Below are 21,522 nucleotides of genomic sequence, written 5' to 3'. Positions count from 1 at the left end.
TGATCTGAAACGAAAGTTTGAACTTCCGGAAATAAAGGGGAATAAGCACGTTGTTGTGAAACGTCAAAATGTCAGATTGGGAAGAAGTCAAGAGACTTGCAGCCGATTTTCAACGAGCACAACTAAGTGTCGCCAAGCAAAAGTATACTATACCATATCTAGACACGATAGTCTCTTGAAAAATAAACAAAATAAGTGATTCTTTTCACTTCAAAATTTGTATTTTGAATAAATCTGTTGACCGAATCACTGATCATGCGACTAAAAAGACTCCCTGTGTCTTCAAAGAAATGCCCATTGGTGTCATTTTTACATCCTGACTTAACACCTCCAGTGACGTATAAAACACACAGATAAGAAACTTTATTAGACAGTTTATTGTTAAAATTATCATGCGACAGAGAACGACCTTTTGATGAAATGATCTGAAATAAATGTAGCAGATGCACAGATGTTAAAATGAGAAACTGAAGATTTTATATAATTACCCTGTGAAACAAAAAACATTGTGATAGGTTAAGGTGAAAATTATTAATTTAATTTCGAATTAATTTCATTTTTGTAACAGTCTGGTTACTTGTTTTCAATACTTCTTTATTGTTTGTTTTGGTAGAAAGAATAATGTGGTATGAACATGAAGCTAAGATATAGTAGAACGGGAAAATGTAGGATTATTTCAATATTCACAATACTTTTTTAGTTATGATAATTTAAAGATAAGTTGTTATTGTTGATAACACAAATTCAAGATCTTATTCCCTGCCACATGTTAATATGAGATTTCAGTTAGTTGCAAATCTCTTGTATACTTATGTCTTTGACACCACCATGTTTTGAACTTCTGTACAATAAACTTTTTCAACTGAGAAAGAAGCTTCATCATTTTTGTTTGAAATGGCAGTAACAAAGGAAAATGGAAGTTTAAACATTTAAATCACTGTAACCAGTCAGCAGTGGTCTGTAAAGGCAGGGTGTGTATTTTAAACTCCCTGTTTAAAGTAACTACTCTTTATTACAAATCTTGCTACTAATCAAATACCATCTTGCGCTGTGTGATAAAGCAGGATTTCAATGGCGTGCAAATCTCTTAAATTACAGGTCTATGGTTCATGTCATATTACAGGCAGAAATCTGTCTAGTCATCTCAACCATTAAACGTTTTGGTCATAGTGCTTTTCACCCTTAGTGCATCTCAGCCATAGTAATTTTGGTTATGGATCTCAATAATTATTCAATTTTTGTATATTCTTTGTGAACAAATTGTCTTTGGTTCATCATTTAATATGAAATTGCCCTTTATTTAATGTATGAATCATTGTTAATATGTTTTTGCATGGGCTGTTTTTCATTTTGCGTAATTGGTCAGAACTTAAAAGAATTACTCAAGCAGTTTGTATAGTAACAGGAATTTTCTCTCCTTGCCTCTTTCCATGTTCATCAGGGTCATATAAACAATTTGTTTTTACAATGTATATATATGTCTCTGGTTTCATCTAAGTATCAGCTTGGGTACCAGTCTTGGGTAGCTGTTGTTCTATAAATCATCTAATATTGTTGATTCAATAGTATATTATAATTGGTGTTTTTTTTCCCAGTTATTTTTAACAGTAATTCATTTGTTTCTAAAAAAAACAAAAATAAAAAGCAAAGACTTAAGTAATAATTGATGATAATCAATCAAAATCAGCTCATTATCTATATCTTTTTCTACTTATAAATGATCTTTATGCTTTTACTGTTTTATTAAAATTATTCAAGTTTACCTCAGTCAATCATCTATATTTTTATTTTACTTAAATTAGTTAATATATACATATTTATGTTTTATGGATAACCATGGATAAAATTTTAACATGTATGAATAAAGTATACTGTGGCCAAGATAACTAGGGTGACTATGGCTGAAGTTGTAGTGTGGTCAACATGACTTACATTGGGCAGAAAATTTTCAGTGGTAGCATTGCACCAACTTTGCCATCTCTACAATATTCACCTGTTGCTGCTTAAAATTTATCAACCTGATTTGACTAATAATCTTTGCATTGAAAATAAAAAGTCCAAGGGTTCAAATTTACTTTCAAGAGTGGAAGGTCCAGGACTTATTCTTTCAAATTAATGGTTCAATTGAGAAAAATCAAAAGTTCATGATATTGGTCAAATTAATAGAATTGTAAGTCCAGAACTTAATTATGTTATTATTCTATTTTTATATTTTTATATGTTTGCAGAAATTATGGTCTGATGATAATATGGCACTGTTGTTGTTTATGTCGTCATTATCATCATCGACTGTAGACGCTTAGTGCTCATGCAATAACTTAAATATTAATTTGATTATCTTCATAAAATTTTACAACAAGATTCCAAATTACAGAAAGAAGGTTGCTATAGATTTTGAGAGTTATGGCTCTAATCATCTTGGAGGTAAATGGAAAAAGGGGACCAATAAGCATTTGATAGAATTTAACTATATAATTTCTGTAGAGGTCTGTGATATTTTTTTCACAATACTCTGTACCACTAAGGTCAAGCTAGGATGTTTAGAGTCAAAACTTCAACATTTTAGGAATGGGTGGCCAAATTAGGGCTAGAAACAAGCGTGATGTCTGGACAATACCTTGACTGAATGAATCTTATAATGTTGTACCACAAGGTGTCATAACACCAAAGGAAGGCTAAGATTACTTTTGGGCTTTATGACCTGATTGGATTTGGAATTTAGGGCCAAAATGGGACCAGGAATAAGCATTCTGCTGATTTCTAGACTATAACTTGGTAAACAGGAATGCATCTGAGCCCTCTCAGATATTGTACCACAAAGTGCCATACTCCCAAAGGAAGGCTGGGATTGATTTTGGAGTTTGGACTGTAGGCATTTAGGAGAGCGATCACTTCATTTCTGGTCAATTCAAATCAGCATTTTATACCAAAAAATCAATTTGGTTATTTATGATTTTTTTTACTCAATGAAATTGTTACCATGATACAAAAAAGTCAACTAATTTTCCTAAATGATGAATAGTACAGTAGAAACGAAAACTACAGAGCTAGTCCCTGTTAGTCATTAAAATCTTTACCATCTTTACAACTGTGATAATATTTTGATTATTCACTCTACTTCAAATAACCCTCTAAATACATTGTACATGATAAAGTTCAAAAATTAAATTTTAGTTTCAAAATTCTTTAGTGCCAAAATTCCTCTTCATGTGCAGGATGATGTGACCTGAAAGAGTTATGTACATATTTATACCAAAAAAAAAGATTGATTTATTGTCTGTTGCACACCTGCAGCACCATATAAAATTATACCAAAAAGCCTGAACATATGTGACCTACAATGTCATGAATGTATGAATGATTATTATTTTTGCATCAGTAGTCTTTCAAAAAAAACAATTAAGAAGGCATCTAGGCTTCTAATGTATCTAACTTTGCATTTTCAGACTTTCAGAGAGAAATGTAGTTGAAATTGTAACAAAGCTTGTGAACCTAAAGTTGATTGATGTTATTTATACATTGGATGGGAAGGAGTATTTAACTCACCAAGAACTGAATAAGGAAATCAAAGATGAACTTTTTGTCAATGGAGGTAAGTTATATTAGATACATGTATTTTCTTTTAATCATAGTATTAACAAAAGTCTTCAATTTTTTCTAGAATGATTAACTATTCTTTAGTGTCTGAAGGAAGTTATTGAGAAATGTCTGTTTTGTAACAACTAATAATAATAATAATTATTATTATTTTTAGAGGGTAACACAGTTTACAAGAACTAATCTTCCCTGAGGCCCTCATGCAATACAAATGGAGACAGAAATTATATACACACAAGTCTGTTTACAAACATGACAAAAAGGGACAAAAAAAACCCAAACAAACAAAACAAAACAAAACAAAAGTAACTAATACAAATATGTATTAATGTTATAAAATACATAGACATAGCTGTATTTGTTAATACATAAATTATTTGTCACTTAAATACTGGTTAATTTTATGTTTGAAGCAATTTGTCTTTGAAATACGACATAATGTACTGGGTAGTTCATTCTATAAAATTGAACCAGAATATTCAACAGATTTTCTGTAGAGTTCAATTTGGGTTTTGGGACTTCAAACTTTTTAGTTTTTTTTTTACTTCTCATTAAGTAAGTGTGATTTGTAGAAGCATAGTTGAACTTATCTACAGGGTATTTTGGAGCTAGACCTTTAACTATTTTTTGCATAAGCAAATATTTATGACATTTAATCCTATGGTCAACATTCATAATACCAAGTTGTATGAATAATGGGGCAGAGGATGACATATATCTGTTCCTCACACATTTTTTTGTTGAAGTCCTTTGTTTTCTCTGCAACTACTTGTCAAAACCACTTTATATGTTTACAAAAACCTTATACCATGGGATATGATATTTAGCTAGCACAAAAACAATATCATGTTTGACTACTTTATTCATATCATATACTAAAGTTTGGGAATAGAGGTATCATTAGTGGGCATTGACTCACTGGTTTAGACAGTTTTTTGGTTAATTCAGAGTTTCTATTAGAAAGGTTTTACTGTATCATGTATCTTACCTCTGTTACTTTGTTGAAATTGTATCTATTTCTTGTGATTGTAGGAAGGATAAACTTGGTAGAACTACAACAACTACTCAATGTTGATTTTAGCCATATCGAGGCTAAAGCTTCAGAAATTATCAAACATGAGAAGAATATTTCATTGGTCCTTGGGCAGCTTATTGATGTGTAAGTCTGAATTTTAAACTTTTTGACAATTTTCATTGGACAGAATAAATCATCTAATGTCCTAAAAAAGCAAGTTAATTTTGATAGAACTAGTCCTTAACTCATAACTGAAGTAGGTTCACATATTTTAAATTTACCGAGAAAGGACTTTAATTTGTGGGTATCAATTTTCATGGTTTGTTTTTATTTTTGTACAAAAATACTGACTTTTTTCAGACTTTCTTGTATTTATTTATTTTTATCTATTGTTAAAATTTCTAAACCATTCACTTGTAGATCATATCTTGATAAGATTGCGGAAGAAGTGAACGACAGACTTCAAGACCAAGGTCATGTGACCATACCTGAACTTACAAAACTTTATGATCTTCCAGCTGACTTTTTGTCAGAGGTAAAAGAATTAATTGTGATTTCTGTGATAGGCTATCAAGAATCTTATAAATAAAAAAAATTTTCTATGTAAAAAGAAAAATACTACAAAACAACTGACAAACATTTTTTTTTCAGACAGATGAGATTCAAAATTCATGCCTTAATTTTTTGGTTTTATGAAGTTGTCATACACCAATTTATTTGATGTATTCCAATAAATTGAATTAGATATGCTTTTTTTTTAAATTTATACTACAGTGAACTATATTTTTCCTGCCATTTTTGGCAGGTACTGAAATTTGTAAAACATTCTTTTTTGTTGAGCTAATTGTACAATTTCTGTCTAGAACCTCCATGAGAGAGTTGGGAAGATCATTCATGGTCATGTTGATGCTTACGACAAAGATGTTATATTTACTGATGCATTTATCAGGAGAATGAAAGCTCAGATAAGGGGTGCCTTTAGTGCTATAACTAGGTAAGAGGGGAATGAAATGGATTTACTTTTCTAAGAAAACTTACCATCTTGTCTGAAATAAATAATATGGTTTTAGGCTTTGTCTTTCAGGGACAGAGCTATTTGTACTCAGTTAACATTGACTTTGTAGACTTCAGGCACACCTATGTTGTTATATGCCTGAAGTCTAGACTGATAGGAATATGCAAGACTTCCTATTCCTTTTGTTGTGCATCAGTGTTAAAAGTTTAAACAATCACTTCCTAAATGCATATGTCATTTTTGAAATATGTCACTTCCCTTTGAATGATTTTAGGCCATTTATGATGGCGAGAATCTATATGCATAGGACTTTGCTGACACTCTACTCCCATTATAGATTTGGCTACATATATATATACATAGTTATTGTTTTTTTTTGCCTGGATTTCAAAAGCTTCAGTCACTTTTGGGGATTTTGTAACACATAAAATTTCAAGAAAAAGTTTTAGTCACTTGAGAATATGATTAGTCAATGACTAAAATGACTAGCCTAGAAAAAATTACTACTTAGGACCTCACTGTCACTCTGCCCCTATTCTAGATTTGGCTACAGGCAACATTTGTTTCTGCAGTTGATAAACTCAATAATCTTTAGTCTAAAAAAATTATTTCGATCTGTACATTGAACATTTGATGTTAAAGTAAATGCTTTAGAATAGTTAAGTATGAAAATGTACATGTATGTGACAATTACTGTTTAATTTTAGACCAACAGTGATTCAAACAGTTATGTCAAGGTACAGTTTCCAGGAAAGACTGTTTTACTGTAAGTATTGAAAAGTTTACCATTTAATTTGCCCATCTTCATTGAATAAAATTATGTCTGGCTGTCTGTCCACATATCATATGATAAGAATGCATTGTGGGACTGGTAGATTATATGTCTTGATTGACAGATCTATTTTATTCAACTTTTTTTTTCCTTTTGATGTTACTACGAAATTGGATAATCTACGAAATTTTGTGACTTTAAAGTATCATAATTTTGGAATGAAGAAACTCATTTTGGGTGCAGGTTTTTGTAACAATTTGTCAATGTGTAAAACCTGAATTATGCATGTCAAACGCTCACCAATCACTCAACATTAAAATTACCCAGATTTTTGGCCTACAACTCTGCAGATATTGGGGAAATTTCATTTGAAGTTCTGAGTAGATTCAGTACTTTTATGGGGCAAATGCAGCACTTAACTTTAAAAATTCTGACCATTTTTAATAAAAAAAAAAATTAAGGGAAATGACAACAATTTCCTTGCAAAAGTACTTAGCAAACTTGAACAAAATAAGTATGTAAGGATATTTCAAATATTAGCCAATGCTGCCCTTTATTTCAGCAATACTTGAAGATTTAGTGAACACAGGTAGATTGGCAGGATCAATATCGGGTGGTAGACAGGAAAAAGCCTTGTATGTACCAGATATATATACCAAGTCACAGAATGAATGGGTAGACTCTTTCTATAAGCAGAATGGGTATTTAGGTATGTTCTTAAAGATTAATACTCAATCTCAACAATAAAACATGTCATTAAAAAAAATTATCTTAAGGAAACATTTGTCTCTATTAGTACTAGTAATCACAAATCAAGCTGCTTTAATTACAAAAACATGTATTTCTGGTTATTTATTGAATTGCATTAAATTTTTGTTATTGTGATTTAGAAATATTTTTTCCGCATCAAAGGAATGTCTGTGCTTGTGCGTATTAAAGTTTCATACATGTTAGTTGGTATTTTTTTTTTTTTTCAGAATATGATTCTCTTACAAGATTGGGCATATCTGATCCTAAGTCATTTATTAAGAAAAGGTTCAAAGGTGAGCCTATCACTTACCTGGGATCTTGTTGTGCTGGGTCAGGGATCAAAGGTCAGATTGAAGGCAGTGTGGAAGAAGCTTTAGCAAACCATACCTGGGTAGACATTATGGTAAGCAATATTTGAGATCAGTGCTTGCCCACTTGCCTACCTCTGCCTTAAGCTGAAAGTAACAGGGGCAACAAGACAGGTTTTATCAAAAATGTGTCATGCTAGAATACCTTACTTTTCCATACTGTGACTTGAACCAAAAAAAGTTCTTATATTTTTTTTTACTAAACACATGGTTATAAATAGACTCTGAATGACAGTATGTATTTTTACCACCTCGAGAAAGAAGCTCAATTTGCAGGAACTGTCTTATAGAAACATGAATCGGATTGAAATAACCAAATGCTTATGGAAAGGTAATCAAGGGCTTCTTTTTAAAACCAGTTCTGTAGAAGTATTTACAATTTTTTTTTTCAGCCCCTGTTGCCCTCAATATTCAGTATGGAGGACGGAAAGCAGATTTTGATGGATTGTACCAAGAAGATCCCCCATGCTGTCGTCTGCTGTGATACCATAGTAACTAGTGATAGATTCCTACAGCGGTGGAATGAACCTTTTAAAGATCTAGTCATCAAAAAGGCTGAAACTGTATGTCATTTCAAAATTCTTTTAATTTTGTTTTATAAATGTGTGTCATTTTAAAGGTTTTTCACTTTTTGGTGTAGAAATTTACAAACAAAATACATGTAGTAAAATACATGTATTACATTGATTCACACTCTTACATCTTTAAATCAAAGAACTATTCAGACACTAATTTTAATTTAGATTTTTTCAAAAAGAGTACTATATATACTCGCCTAAAAGTCAGATTTTTTTACTAATTTTTAACTGATGGGAAAGTTTCCGACTTATAGATGAGACCTAGCTTATGAACTAAAATTTTCAGCTTGAAAATGTCAAAAGCTTCATAACTGACATGAGCATGACACCTATATGGAACAGCCAATGTTAAATTGTAAACATCAATTTTAGGAAGACTGTCCTCATCTTCTACCTTTTACAGTTGAAAATAATGCAGTGAAAGAATATTTACTGTTCAGTCTTTATTTTGCCACAATACTGGCCTTTTATGATTTTATTCGTATTTCCCACTCATCCATTTTTGTATAGATTTTTTCCTGCGTACAATCGTATACCCAAAAAACGCAAACATGTAATAGTTTGTTTGTTGGGTTTTAATGTCCGAGCAGCAATATTTCAGCTATATTCAGACAATGAACATGAAATGGATGATATAATGAACATGAAATGAAAAAAAAAAGGATGGGTCACAAGAATAACAGGGTCGACAAATTTTGATTGCCACTGGAAAAAGGGGGGATGGGTAAGATCGGGCAATTTAGCCTCCTGTGGCGGAGCGCAAAGGTTCCTACTCCTATCAAATACCACAGCAGGGTTCTTTAACGTGCGAGGAACGTGGCATCTTTCCCAACACGGTGCACCACTATGGTTTGCGGTCAGGTTTTCCGTATTATAGCCTGACAACCCCAGCATATAACACGCCAGGGGTACCCCATTCCACCACCTGGGGCACACATCCCAGTTGCTCTGTGGGCAGAGCGCCTAGCCCCCGGCTAGTTTTCTGAGCACTATTTAGTCGCCTTATACGACAAGCTTAGCGCTGCTGCAGGCCTATTCTTTTATCACCCGGACCTGCACAGGGGCAAATGTGTAATAGAAACATGACCCAATAATGTACCATAATTCTTGACAAAAGTAGTCAATTTTTAGTTGATTAGGACAATTCTTATTATGAATTTCTTTTTCCTGAAGTTAAAACCTTTTAACTTACTGAAATATCTTTAAAAATGAGTTGTTAGAGTATCATAAACTTCCTGTTTTATTCTTTGTTGTTCTCTATATTTATGATTTTAATTTGGGTTGTTGGTTGTACCAAAATTAGAATGAATGAATAAATGGCTGTATTAAACAATGCACATGGCTTGTCAAGATTTTAATTACTTATTACTATAAAAACAACTCCAGTCTGGGTTGTAACTATTCATCACATCATTTTGATTGATTCTTGGGGTTTAATGCCTGAGCAGCAATATTTCAGCTATATTCAGGCGATGAACATGAAAGAGATGATAAAATTTTGAAGTTATTAAAACAAATAGGTATACTTATTGTAATTAAGGAATGTTAGCAATGCATCTGTCAGAAATCAGTCCAACTTAAAAGCGGGTCAAGGCTAGGTTTCAGAAATTTTGGACTAAAAAGGGGGGTCCAACTTTTAGGCGGAAGGACTTATACTTGAGTTTATATGATCTTGATGCTGAAATGTGCTTTGAGAATCTTGTCATTTTTAGACCAATGAACTGTCACCTCTGGTATTTTTCCTCAGTTTTTCCTTTTCAAGTGTTCTGATTGGTCAAAATTTGACTTTCGAGAAAGATTTGAGGAAAACTTGAGATTTTTTTTTAAACCAGGCATGGACATTACATGTAAATGTATTAATAGGCAACTCAGTACCTCTAATCACATTAAGCAATTTTGCTCGATAACTACTTTATTATTGCGGCCACTTTGGTTAATTATTAAAATTCAACCAGTAAAGTACTTATGCCATAAAATTTATCATTGCTGTTTTGTTAACTTTGCTCTTGTTTTTTCTTCCTTGAGCTGGCAAGCCAATCTTGTGAAATGTCTAAGGATAGTTTATAAATCTACTTAAAAAAATTTGAATACAAAGGCAATTGTAAAAGTTAAGTTGCTGATTTTTGACAACATCATTTCTTATATGTAAACGGTACCAAAATAATAACATTTACGCTGTATCTTGAATGTGAAAAAACTAAAACATTAAGCAGAAGTTTTTTCATGGAAAAAAAGAATTGGTTTTGTTTCTTTTTAGATTGTAAGTGTGACAAAAGAGGTATAGATATGCATGTCTTTATTTAATTTTCGCTTTATTAACACGTAGAATTACTTTTCTAATTTGTCAAGTTTGTTTAATTTCTTCAAATTTTACATATTTATTCTGTTAAGCCTGTTCTTGGTGTACTGGCAGATATTTGTCAGGTCAAAGTTTAGTAGTAGTTTTATTTGTTTAGTGAATAGCACAAAAAGTTCTGCAAAACACTTACCGTGTTTATTTAAAAATCTGCATTATCAAAAGAGAAATAGATAATCACAAAACACAAATAAAACATAAACAGTTTTAAGAATATTGAGTGTTGATTAGAAATCTAATGAAATAATTATCTATGCTTGGATTTGAACTTGGTTTCATGTACTGTATGTGTATTTTGTTTTCTTGTAAAATATTGAATAAAGTTTGATTTAGAATATAACTACTTCCTTTCTTTGACTCATATGCATTTCACCCATTTACAGCTTATGCAGTAATAGTTTTCTGGGATAGGGTTGGTCTTCCCTTGATTAAACGATGAAAAAATTTTCAGACAGTTGAGAAGATAACGCATATTTTCTATTAGACAATCCATCTGTTTATGAATTTCATAGAATTTTGTATCTATGTCTTACTTTAAATATCCTTCTCAATTGTCTTGTTGATTAAATAAAGAAGTTCATCGAATGATCATCATTTAATCAAGGCAAGACAATCTCTATTCACTGAACATCATCACAGAATACATTATAACATTATTGCATGTGTCCATTTATTAAGTAGCATTTCCTCCCTTTCTTTTTATAGGATGTGAAAAAAAATCCAGCATTGTTTTCAGCAGAGGGACAGAAGGCTGTTGGAAAACTAGCCATGGATGAGGGTTCTAAGGAGGATAAGAAAGATCAAAGAAGGAAGAAAGCAGCTAGTAAGGGATCAATTTAAGGGGATGCAAATGGCAGTCCCTGCTTCATAATGAAATTAAACAAGGACAAGGGTATCACAGAGAATATATAGCCAAGTAGAAAATTAAGGCCAAATGAAAACTCTGAAGTAAAACTGATAACTATGTCACTAACAGGGAAAAAGTCTAGTAGCCCTTCGACTCTTGCCATCCTTTTGCCCAATCTTCCATCTGTCATGCTTGGGGGGTACCTGTAAACCCATATAATTCAAATTTGCCCAGTGTTTATTTATGAACTTCCTATCATTAGAAGTTGGACATGTTTTTCCTACATAATATTTTTGCCTTGTTTTGCATGGCATTTAATTCAGTTAACGCCCCCTAAACTCAAATCCTGGGTCCGCCCCTGTATACATTGCGTAACCCTTTCAACAAATCGATGGTATATTGGAATTACTTTGTTCATCTGTCTGCCATTCCATATGTCAAATGTTCGTTGCAATTATCTCAACTCCCAATGAATGGGTTGAATTTAAATTTGGTGTGTGGCATAGATATGCATACATCCTAATTGATTTTGGTTACCATCTTATATCAACTTCCTGTCAGGTTTTTGACAGGATTTATCTGCCCCTGAAATGGTCATTTGTAGTACATTTCAATGAAATTATAACTCATTTATCAAAGTTAATTGGAAAATCTTTTTTTCTTTATCCTGACAGTATATATGTAAATAGTCAAACTAGCAAAATCAGTGGTTTATTGGACAGTAAAATTCAGGGTTTTATGGAAGAAAATGATATCTACACTTGCCTCTCCTGAAAGAGAAATTCTTGCCTTTTCATTCTTTTCCCTTCACTCATGCAAAAGGAGGAATTTCTCAACACTCATGCAAGTCAACAGAATATTATTAAAGAATTTAAAATCTTATCCTTGGGTGTCTGAGATTTCTCTGTCTTGCACTTTTAGCAGTGTTCGGACAAAAAAGATAATGTTTCCTGCTACACTACCTACCCTAGTTTTTTGTGCATACTCTAAACATTTTATGCCCATTTTGGCTCAGTTACTTTAGTTTAAATTGTTTCCCCATTAACTCAATGTAAAATGTTTTTGAAAAATAAAATAATTTGCTTACCTACCTACCCTTTTTTTCTTGCTGGTAGCAGGAAACAAGACTATTATTTTTTTGCATTAGACTCCTAATATCTCTCCTAGGGACTCCTGTTAGAAACCATATCAATCTTTTTTTTTAGTCTTTTCAATAAATTTTATTGGAGAAATTGGTTTTCTTTCAGTCAAGTGTTTCTTCAAAATGCTTATCACTTCTCTATAGTTAGATTTAGGCATAAAGATGGTTACTTATGTGGGCAGTTTAAAATTCTAAATTCTTCCATTGCAAATAGAAATAAGACTTTAAATTGACCATTTATATATGCTACAATATAAATTTTTTTTAAAGGTGCTTCAAAAAGTGGAGGTGGTACCCAGGGAAGAGAGGTTAAGACAAAGTCTACAAAGAAAAAGTATAAAGCTCATGGTAAAGAGGACTCTGATGATGAGAGTGTACCACATCAAGGGAAACAACCAGTGGTACAGTTCATGTCCGTGGAGGAAATAGAGAACCATTTAAAGCACCAAAAAGAGCTAAGAGACTGTCCTGATGAATTTATCACAGAAATAGCTGAACAACTGCATAGGTAAGCTTCCTTTCTATTGTTTAATATAGTAATGATAGTATTGTAGTTAAAATTTGTATTTCTTTAAATTCTCAACACAAGCATGCACCCCACATTTTTTCATTGTATTTGATAATAACTTAATTTCTTTTATTGTTGTGATTTTTCATTCCAAATATATATGAATTAATATCACAAAAGAAGAGACAGATGTATGTTGTGCTTCAGCACAGCTATTAATTTTATGTATATGACTAAGTAAACCTGTGTACTATGATGTTATTTTTATCATTAGGCCATTGACGAGACAATATCAGGAAGCAGCCAAGTCAATCTTCCTTACTCAGTCTGGTACCAGTACAGGAACAGGGAGAAAGAAAACCCATGGTGAATTACAGGAGAAGATATCTGGTCTGTGGACAAACTGTTGTCTGTTTGAGAAAGGTCTCAAGCATTTTACAGGTTGGTAACTCTTGGATAGAAATTGTGTTCTTTTTGTTGTTTAAGGAGGTAGACCTAGGGTAAGGGACACAACTCTTACAAATCACTGGAACATTTGTATTCATTATTTTACATCAATCTCATGTAAACATCAAAGTAACTTGGATTGATTTCATTCTGTTTTAAATGAAAGCTTGATTGGCTTTGGTGAAATTGAATATGATACAAGCATATCACTGATTTCAAGACTTATGTCCCTTACCCTAGATCCATCTCCTTAAAACAACTTGAAGTCCATCCAGAGATATTGGTTTTTCATATGGTTGTGTTGTTTTTCCATGGGAATATTGTATAATCGGCACTTAAATAAGTTTATCTTTTTTTTAGTTCATTTTTGATGAACTACTGTTACCAACAGTATCGTGTAAAAAGTGGCCACACCCTTTCATGAAAGATTGAAAAGCTAAGATTTTTAAATGACTGCACTCACATTTAACCATTGTTTTTGCTATTATAATGTTTTAAATTCATCACAACCATTTTTGGTCCTGATAACACCAAACAGAGGTACAGTAGACATAACCAGTTAGAAGATATCTTTCTGGTAGTACTTTTACAAATTTAACACATACCGGTATGCATCTTTAGTATGAAAATTTTGAAATAGATTTTTTGCATTTTCTAGAAATACCCCTATTACAACTCTATAGCCAAAAATAGTTATTTGAATGAAGTGATAGAAGATTTCAACTTACTCAAAAAATCACAATATTAAAATAGCCTCATAAATTCTGGGATTGTACTTCTGATGATGAAGTAACAACTCATATTACTTTTATCAATTTTATACCCCACGTGACATAGGTATAGTGTTTTTGACATGTCTGTCCATCCCTTAGTCCTCTTTTGTCATCGCAACCCCTCTCAAAATACTGAAAAGAATTCCATGGACCATGGTTTGTCGTAAAGAGACAAACTGATGTTGTGCATATACAAATTTTCATGTTTCAACTTGCTCCTCCCTCAATGTGGGAGTGTGTGGGTCATGTGAGCATGCTCATAGATTTCTTTAATTTTTGAATTTTCCTACCATAGATGACACTGCAGTACAACTAACCAAACATCTTCTGAAGACTGTGTGCGCCGATATAACCAACATTGTTGTTAATGCATTGGCTACAGAACACATGGTATCTGTAACAGATGAGTCACAGATGACTGCCGAGGTAACATTTATTTTCCTAGTTTTTTTTTTAATCACAAGTATATGTATTATTTAATTGGAGTGCTTGACTTTTGTATATATATTAAAAAGATGATTTTTAGGCTCTTTACTTTACACTAACTGCTTGCAAACCAACTTATTTTCACAATCAAAATTCAGAGCTGTATCAAGTTTTGGATGTTGTGTCCATACTGGTGCCAACTGTTCATGGTTTGACCTCAGGGTTTGACCACTGGAGTAACATGAAGCTTTACCCTGTGATTTGTAGTGTGTAAATCATACCAAAAAGGAAATAACTTTAATTTTTAAAAAAATCCCTTATTAAAAGGTGAGGTTTGACTGGTCAGAGAAACTTTGGGGTGATTTAATTAATTTCACAAGAGGTTTCTCACCAATTTAAAGTTTCTACAAATTTCATTGTCATTCAGACCAGTCTTGATTCAAATTATTTCTCAATACTCTTTGGTAAAGTTCTCATGATGAAAATCTAAATTTTACTATTTTGTGGAGAAACAGTTTATAGGGAAACTGTGGTATTTAACAAGTTAGTCTTAAAATCCTCAATTTCTTTGAAACACAAGTGTGTACAGCTTTATTGATGTATCTAGTCTCATAACAGAGAAATCAGAGATCTTATTATTTAATTTAACTACTCAGTAGGTTATTTCACCAATATTAAACCTTCTTGACAAGAAGCTGATATTGACCAATGATATTTGCATATTTGTTGTGATCGTCTGAATATAGCTGAAATATTGCTGCTCGGATGTTAAACCCCAACAAACAAACAAATATTTTTTGTGTTATAACCAGCTCAGTATTCTTAACAAAAAAATACCATCATTATCCCAAAACTTCAGGATTTATATTAGAGTTACAATCTTTACTCATTCCTGAAAGGATATCTATATGTTTTTTTTTAGTTCCTACTTAAACATTCTTGTGTTGTAGACTAGAGCAGCAATAATTGTAAAGCTTCCAGAGGCAGAACAAAAGATTCTGACTAAACTTCATGCGTCTTTAAATGGAAAGGTACTGTATGTTTTATTAATGTTGCAATGACACATAATGAATCTTCACAGATAAAAACAACAAAATATGTTCTTATTTATAGTGTATAAGGAGAAAAAAACAATAAGAGTAACATTCAGCACATGTCTGAATGACTATAATTTGATTCCTGCATCACTTGATGTGTTTGAAATTTTTTCATTAGAATGTTAGAAAATCAGGTTTTTGACAGGATTTATCTGCCCCTGAAATGGTCATTTGTAGTACATTTCAATGAAATTATAACTCATTTATCAAAGTTAATTGGAAAACTTTTTTTCTTTATCCTGACAGTATATATGTAAATAGTCAAACTAGCAAAATCAGTGGTTTATTTCATACCATGCTTCTTTCGCTGCCTGATTCTTGCAGAGGCTGACATTTAAAATAAGAAAGTCAAGGGAAAAAGATGTACCATAGAAAACAGTTACAGAAACAATAAATACTTTCAAATAGATACGCACATACCTGTTAACCTTTGGAACAGTTCATGAGGGAGATTCTGCCTCATTGAAACTGTCCCCTGTGGAAGATTTTTAAGTGAAAGCAAATTTTATATTAAAAAATTTGATTATTTAGTATTTTTAACAATGAAACCATCCACATATCTTACATTTTTATCTCCAAGATTCTAAATTGTTTATTCATTTTGTGGCAGTGTCCCCCCCTCCTTAATGTGGAAGGGTTAATAGGTATGAATATTAAGAATAATGAGCAATCTAAACATCATCAAAAACTTGGGAGTTTAAATTAGGTACACTAAATAATTATTTAGTTGGATATTCATGATTGTTTTGCAAAAAAAACCATTTTATTTTAAAAGTGTATAGTCAAAGTTATATTGCCTAGATTCCTTATCAGCTTAAGATATTTAGTTTCTTCCTTCTTTATCAGTCACTGGAAGAGTTCAACAATCAACTGAGTGCCATTTGTGGTCCAGACAATTTGGGTGTATTGCTTAGAAAGCCTGATAAAAAGAAAGAAAGGTATGCAAAGGGCTGTACAAGTTAAACATATAAATGACGGGGAAGGCACTTTTATGCTTTGTGTATGAGTGGGTATTCAGGTCTCTTGACAAAAATATAAAGTTTAATACAAAACATTAAAAGAACTTCTATGATTGGCTCCCCTTGTGAAAAAATGCCTTCCCCGGGTACTTCATATCTTTTAATGGAACAGCCCAAAGTATAATTCATTGTGAAAGGCACCTAAAACATGTACCAATAATAATAGGATAATTAATTGGAAGGAGTGAATAACCAAAATATGATCACAAATGCCAAAGAACGCCTAGATTTACGAGTCTGCGGAACTTTTTTCGTGCACGAATTAAATCTTACTGTATTCTTGGCATGAGGGATCATATTTTTGGTTATTCACGATAACCATTTGATCATCCTATTTATTTTATAGATTACCTCGATTATTTGTTGCTATTTTCAACATCAATTTCAGATCTTGTGAACGGCGGATTGATTTCAAAGTTGTGACGTTTTTGTGGGAGAAAGTCCGAGAGTGAAATTACCGAATTTATTTCACAGTGTGAATTATTGAAATTCATTTCTCTGGGAACATTCAATAAAACACTGCTATCTATATAAGATGATTTAGTTTTCCTGTTAATAGGCTAATTGGCCATGTTTCATTAGCTTGCCTATTCCATGTGAGCTTATGTTATCACTTGTTTTTTTGTCATCTTAATATATGTAACTTCAAAATGATGTATATTATATTTGTATTAAGAAAATGATACAACTGACTATAGAGCATGAGGTGAATGTCATATATTGGGATATTGTGTTAAATGTTTTATTTAGAGAAGATAGGGGAAAGACTTGATTGGGATTTTGTTTTCAATTTAGTCTCAAGGGTCCAGAATTATGCTTTGTTTGATGTTATAGAAATTGAACTCATAGTTGGTTCTTCAAAATGCTGATTCCAAACATGTATTAAATGTAAGTGTTTGTAAGAATCAGGCAAAATGGGAAAAATCAGAAACATGCATTTCAAAACCCACCAATTCTTACAGGGACTGACACTTAAGATTTCAATTTAATTAACCTATTTCAAATTAGTCTGAATCAGAGTTCTAATCTTCTTCATAGGCTAAATATTTTAAAATTTATATTTGATTACAATAATTACAATTGTATTATGTTTTGAAGCTGTTGTTGTTATCGTTGTTACATTTTTTGTTTCTTTGTGATAAATTTAGCTGTAGTGTTCCAAATGTCGTGAAATTTTGGTACATTGTTACTTCCTGCTAGAGGAAGTTTGCTACTTAAAATGGGGTCACTGGCTCCTACCGTTCTGCAATAAAATTAGAGTTTATTTAAAATTGATACAGTTTTATTTTTCATTCAATTTTGACATTCTTTTTTTTTTAATTTGTTTCTAAGGAAATTCTGTGTCAGGAATATTTAACAAATTTTGAATAGCATTTTGCATTTTCAATACATAGGGCCACACTGGGACCACACCCAAAAAATCATTTTTTTTAATTTTTGGTCCAATTTTGAAGTTTTTTATTGAAATCCTTATGAAAATCCTGGTCTGCTATTTTCGATCAGATTTCATATATCTCTTACTGTTTTCAAGTTATAAGGTGCCAAAGGAACCTCATCCAGAAAAAAATAGTTTTTTTTTATTTCTGGTATAATTTTGAAATTTTTTTTTCCCATTGGATCCATACCTGCATTTTTAGTTCAGTATTTGAATATTTCCCACTATTTTTGAGTAACAAGGGTTAAATGGACCAAAAACTGTAAAGCAGAACATTTTACTTAAATTGCATTTCAATATATTGTGCAATATTATATTAAAATCAGTTACTGTGTCCATAATGAACCATAAGTCCCTTTGTAAAAGTGTGTCAAAAACTAACATTATGTCCACACTTGCCCCAAGTGAAGTGAGTTCAACTGGCTGCGGTCATAATATGCTTCACTTGGCAAGACTTTTTATTAAGTTTGTCTGTATCAGAAACTTATGCGTATTATAATTCAAATTCAAAAATGTCTCAAGCTTAATCTACTGTGGATCATTTTTATTCTAGATTTGATTCTAGCCACTCCCCATAATTTACATGGTTGCTCCCTAACCTTTACAATGAAAAACATTACCTATAGCAAAAATTACTTGACAGCTTTTACTCTTGAATGATACAAAATAGAACTAATTGCATTATAACACATAATTAATACTACAAGGCATTACTCTTGACTATTACAAGAGGTTTAGTTGCATTATAATTGGTTTTATATCTATATCTAAATCTAATTTAATTGCCTGCCTTTTTGTAAATCAAGTGTCAGAATTAATCAATTAATGCCCTTCAACTGTCATATTTTGATTAAACTAAGGTACATTTTTATTGATTATATTAGAGTACAAATGATTAAAAGAAATATTATTTCAAAGAAGTATTAAAAAAAATATGGCACATTTTATGCATAGTCTTAGATAATTGAAAACTACAAATAAACCAAGAAATCAATGATTTCTAGATAAAATTTTTGTATCCAATGTCATTTGGTAACATATGTTCAACAAATAACATCATGTTTCTTTGCAATCAATCATATGATGCATTTACAATGTAGTAAGTCAACACAGTATGATGTGAACATATGTCACATGTATATTTAAACATGATGTCATGATTGGTGATGTTTTTTTTTTTTTTCATTTCAAGCTGCTACATTGAGTTTTTACACAAACAACTTACTTAAACATCAATTTATACTGTCAATTAAAACTTCTTGTTGTTGGGTCAACTTTAGCTATATGTAATATTCTGTGTTCATATTTTAATGTCCCTCGATGAAAATATTCACAACATTTTTATTTTTCGTGTTTCAGGTCTTACTGCAAAAATAGCTAACATTTCCCAGTTTACAGTATATAATTGAATAAAAATGCATGTTATGTGATCTACACATAGTATAATTTCATGTTATATAAATTGTACAATTGACTGAAAGGTCATGTTATATGATCGAGTAAGTTTTCATGTTATGTGATCTACTAAATCTTAATGTATTGCAATCAACTTTAAACTTTATGTAATACTAGGATGTTTTAAGAACATTGTAATTACTTTGATCATTTCAGACAGTTAGTATTCAACCAGCGACAAGTATTATTGGAACAGTTAAACATGGAAAGTGATCCTGCTATGGCCCTGCACCTGGCATCTGTCATTCTATTCCAAACATTTACTCAACACATTATACATATCCCAGGCAAATGTGTTCCACAAGTTATTGCTTTTCTTAAAAGTCACATGGAGTCTGAAAAATATGATGCTCTTTTTAATCAGCAAGGTATATATTCAGAGAATATTTCTGTTTAGAATAAATACAATAATATCATTCATTTTAATATTGACTGAGTGTCAGCGACATCCTATTTATGTAGTATGTAAGACCAGAACTATGAATGGCTAAAATATATTTTGACGGTAATGATGAAATTTGTTGACACAGAAGTAGACAATTGCACAAGTGCGGAGGCACTGTTTTGTCTTTTAATACGTCAATGGATATGATTTCATATTTATTTATATATTTAATAACAATTTGGAAATTATTGGATTGGCTGTGTACAAATGTATTAAGCTTCCCTGGAAAAGTCACACATTCTCCTCACCGAATGAGACTTAGACTTAACCCATAGAAACATGGCGGTGCACTGTAATTCAAGAATAAGCTCCGTCCATTGTAGGCATAGCCTTAAATCATATTATTGAAAATTTCAGTTTGCTGTACACATATCTTAAGGAGTAACAGTTCATCAGTAACATTAGAACCAATTATATTGGAAGATCTAAATCCAAAATTGAATTGATAAAATAAAAAATACTCAAAACCAAGAAAAGTGACATTAGAAGCCAAATCCAGCACAGAGAAGTTTGTATTAAAGGAATTCAATTCAAGGAATGAAAAATGAAGTTTTTTTTAGTTTGTCTTGGCTTTTGAATTTTGTAATACTGCAAATCTATGATACAAATCTGACTTCTGTGGATATTTTTTGGGACCTTTGGTCCACCAGCAGTGAGATCAATCCAGCTAAATACCACTCATATTAATATTGCATATTTTGGTTTGATTTTCATTAAATGAATAATTGTGGGTGAAACAGTTTTTTAGTTCATTTTAACTCTGGCCATCAAGAATTGCTATCAACCGTTCACTGTTTGATTCCTGTTGTAAAATTTTGCCATTTGTTAGAATAATGAAGTTGAGTTAAAAAAAAATTAAATTTTACTAGGAATGGGAACATGCTTGTATTTATAATTGTACAGTGGAAGTTGTCATACATTTATATACTTCTTAATTTATAGCTGTTACTTTATTTTTCAGAACTGGTTGTGAAAATGATGAAGATTCAAGGTAATGAAGACAAAAAGAAGGAATTTGAGGATATGGAGAAAGAGGTCAAAGGACAGATTGAACCTATCAAAAAAATTGTCACCACAACTAAAAGAACTGCAACTCAGTCTACGGAGGATTAATTACATATATACATTGTTATTGGTAGTTCATTTAAAGATGTTTGTTGAACAATTACAATTCTGTTATTTCGGGGTAATGGGCTTTGATACAGCTGTATTAAGGCCATCATAAGAAAATTCCTAGATTCTCTATCAACATTTTTGCAAAATTAGGGGTGAGCAGGCAATTTTTACTTTTATTCTTTGTTAAATTAAGTGAAAAATGAAAAATGCTGTTAATTTGAAAGAAATTGACCTAAATTTGAAAAAAAAATCAAAATAATTTTTTTTTTCAGGGAAGGTGAAATAATTGGGTTAGGAGGGGATGAAAATTTAGGATATTTTTTTTATTTTGGCCTTAGATTAAAATAAAAGTCATAGATATG

At 31.6% G+C, this 21,522-nt stretch overlaps 1 protein-coding gene across 1 annotated transcript; it reads left to right on the top strand.

Annotated features, from left to right (window-relative positions):
- The first annotated feature begins 32 nt into the window (after window positions 1–32).
- On the top strand, window positions 33–21,522 carry LOC148614098 (E3 UFM1-protein ligase 1-like). Its single transcript, XM_088587931.1, has 17 exons — window positions 33–142; window positions 3,447–3,592; window positions 4,630–4,756; window positions 5,033–5,147; window positions 5,476–5,606; window positions 6,335–6,393; window positions 6,962–7,108; window positions 7,377–7,552; window positions 7,910–8,080; window positions 11,157–11,274; window positions 12,710–12,947; window positions 13,222–13,388; window positions 14,463–14,593; window positions 15,544–15,624; window positions 16,537–16,628; window positions 19,756–19,967; window positions 21,006–21,522. The coding sequence occupies exons 1-17, from the start codon at window positions 69–71 to the stop codon at window positions 21,155–21,157; spliced, it is 2,337 nt and encodes a 778-aa protein (XP_088444057.1). The 5' UTR covers window positions 33–68; the 3' UTR covers window positions 21,158–21,522.

This window comes from Perna viridis, chromosome 6 (assembly GCF_037379345.1).
Source record: "Perna viridis isolate PV_CMFRI_1.1 ecotype Kerala chromosome 6, ASM3737934v1, whole genome shotgun sequence".
Taxonomy (NCBI): Eukaryota; Metazoa; Mollusca; class Bivalvia; order Mytilida; family Mytilidae; genus Perna; species Perna viridis.
Note: the sequence above shows the minus strand (reverse complement) of the source record. Positions and strands in the feature narration are given on the sequence as shown.

What these genes read in the sequence shown, in the direction of transcription:
- LOC148614098 (XM_088587931.1), top strand. Translation starts at nt 69, where the DNA reads ATGTCAGATTGGGAAGAAGTCAAGAGACTTGCAGCCGATTTTCAACGA. An exon ending in GCCTTTAGTGCTATAACTAG is followed by an intron (nt 5,607 to 6,334) that starts GTAAGAGGGGAA and finishes GTTTAATTTTAG; the next exon opens with ACCAACAGTGATTCAAACAG. An exon ending in CCTGATAAAAAGAAAGAAAG is followed by an intron (nt 16,629 to 19,755) that starts GTATGCAAAGGG and finishes TGATCATTTCAG; the next exon opens with ACAGTTAGTATTCAACCAGC.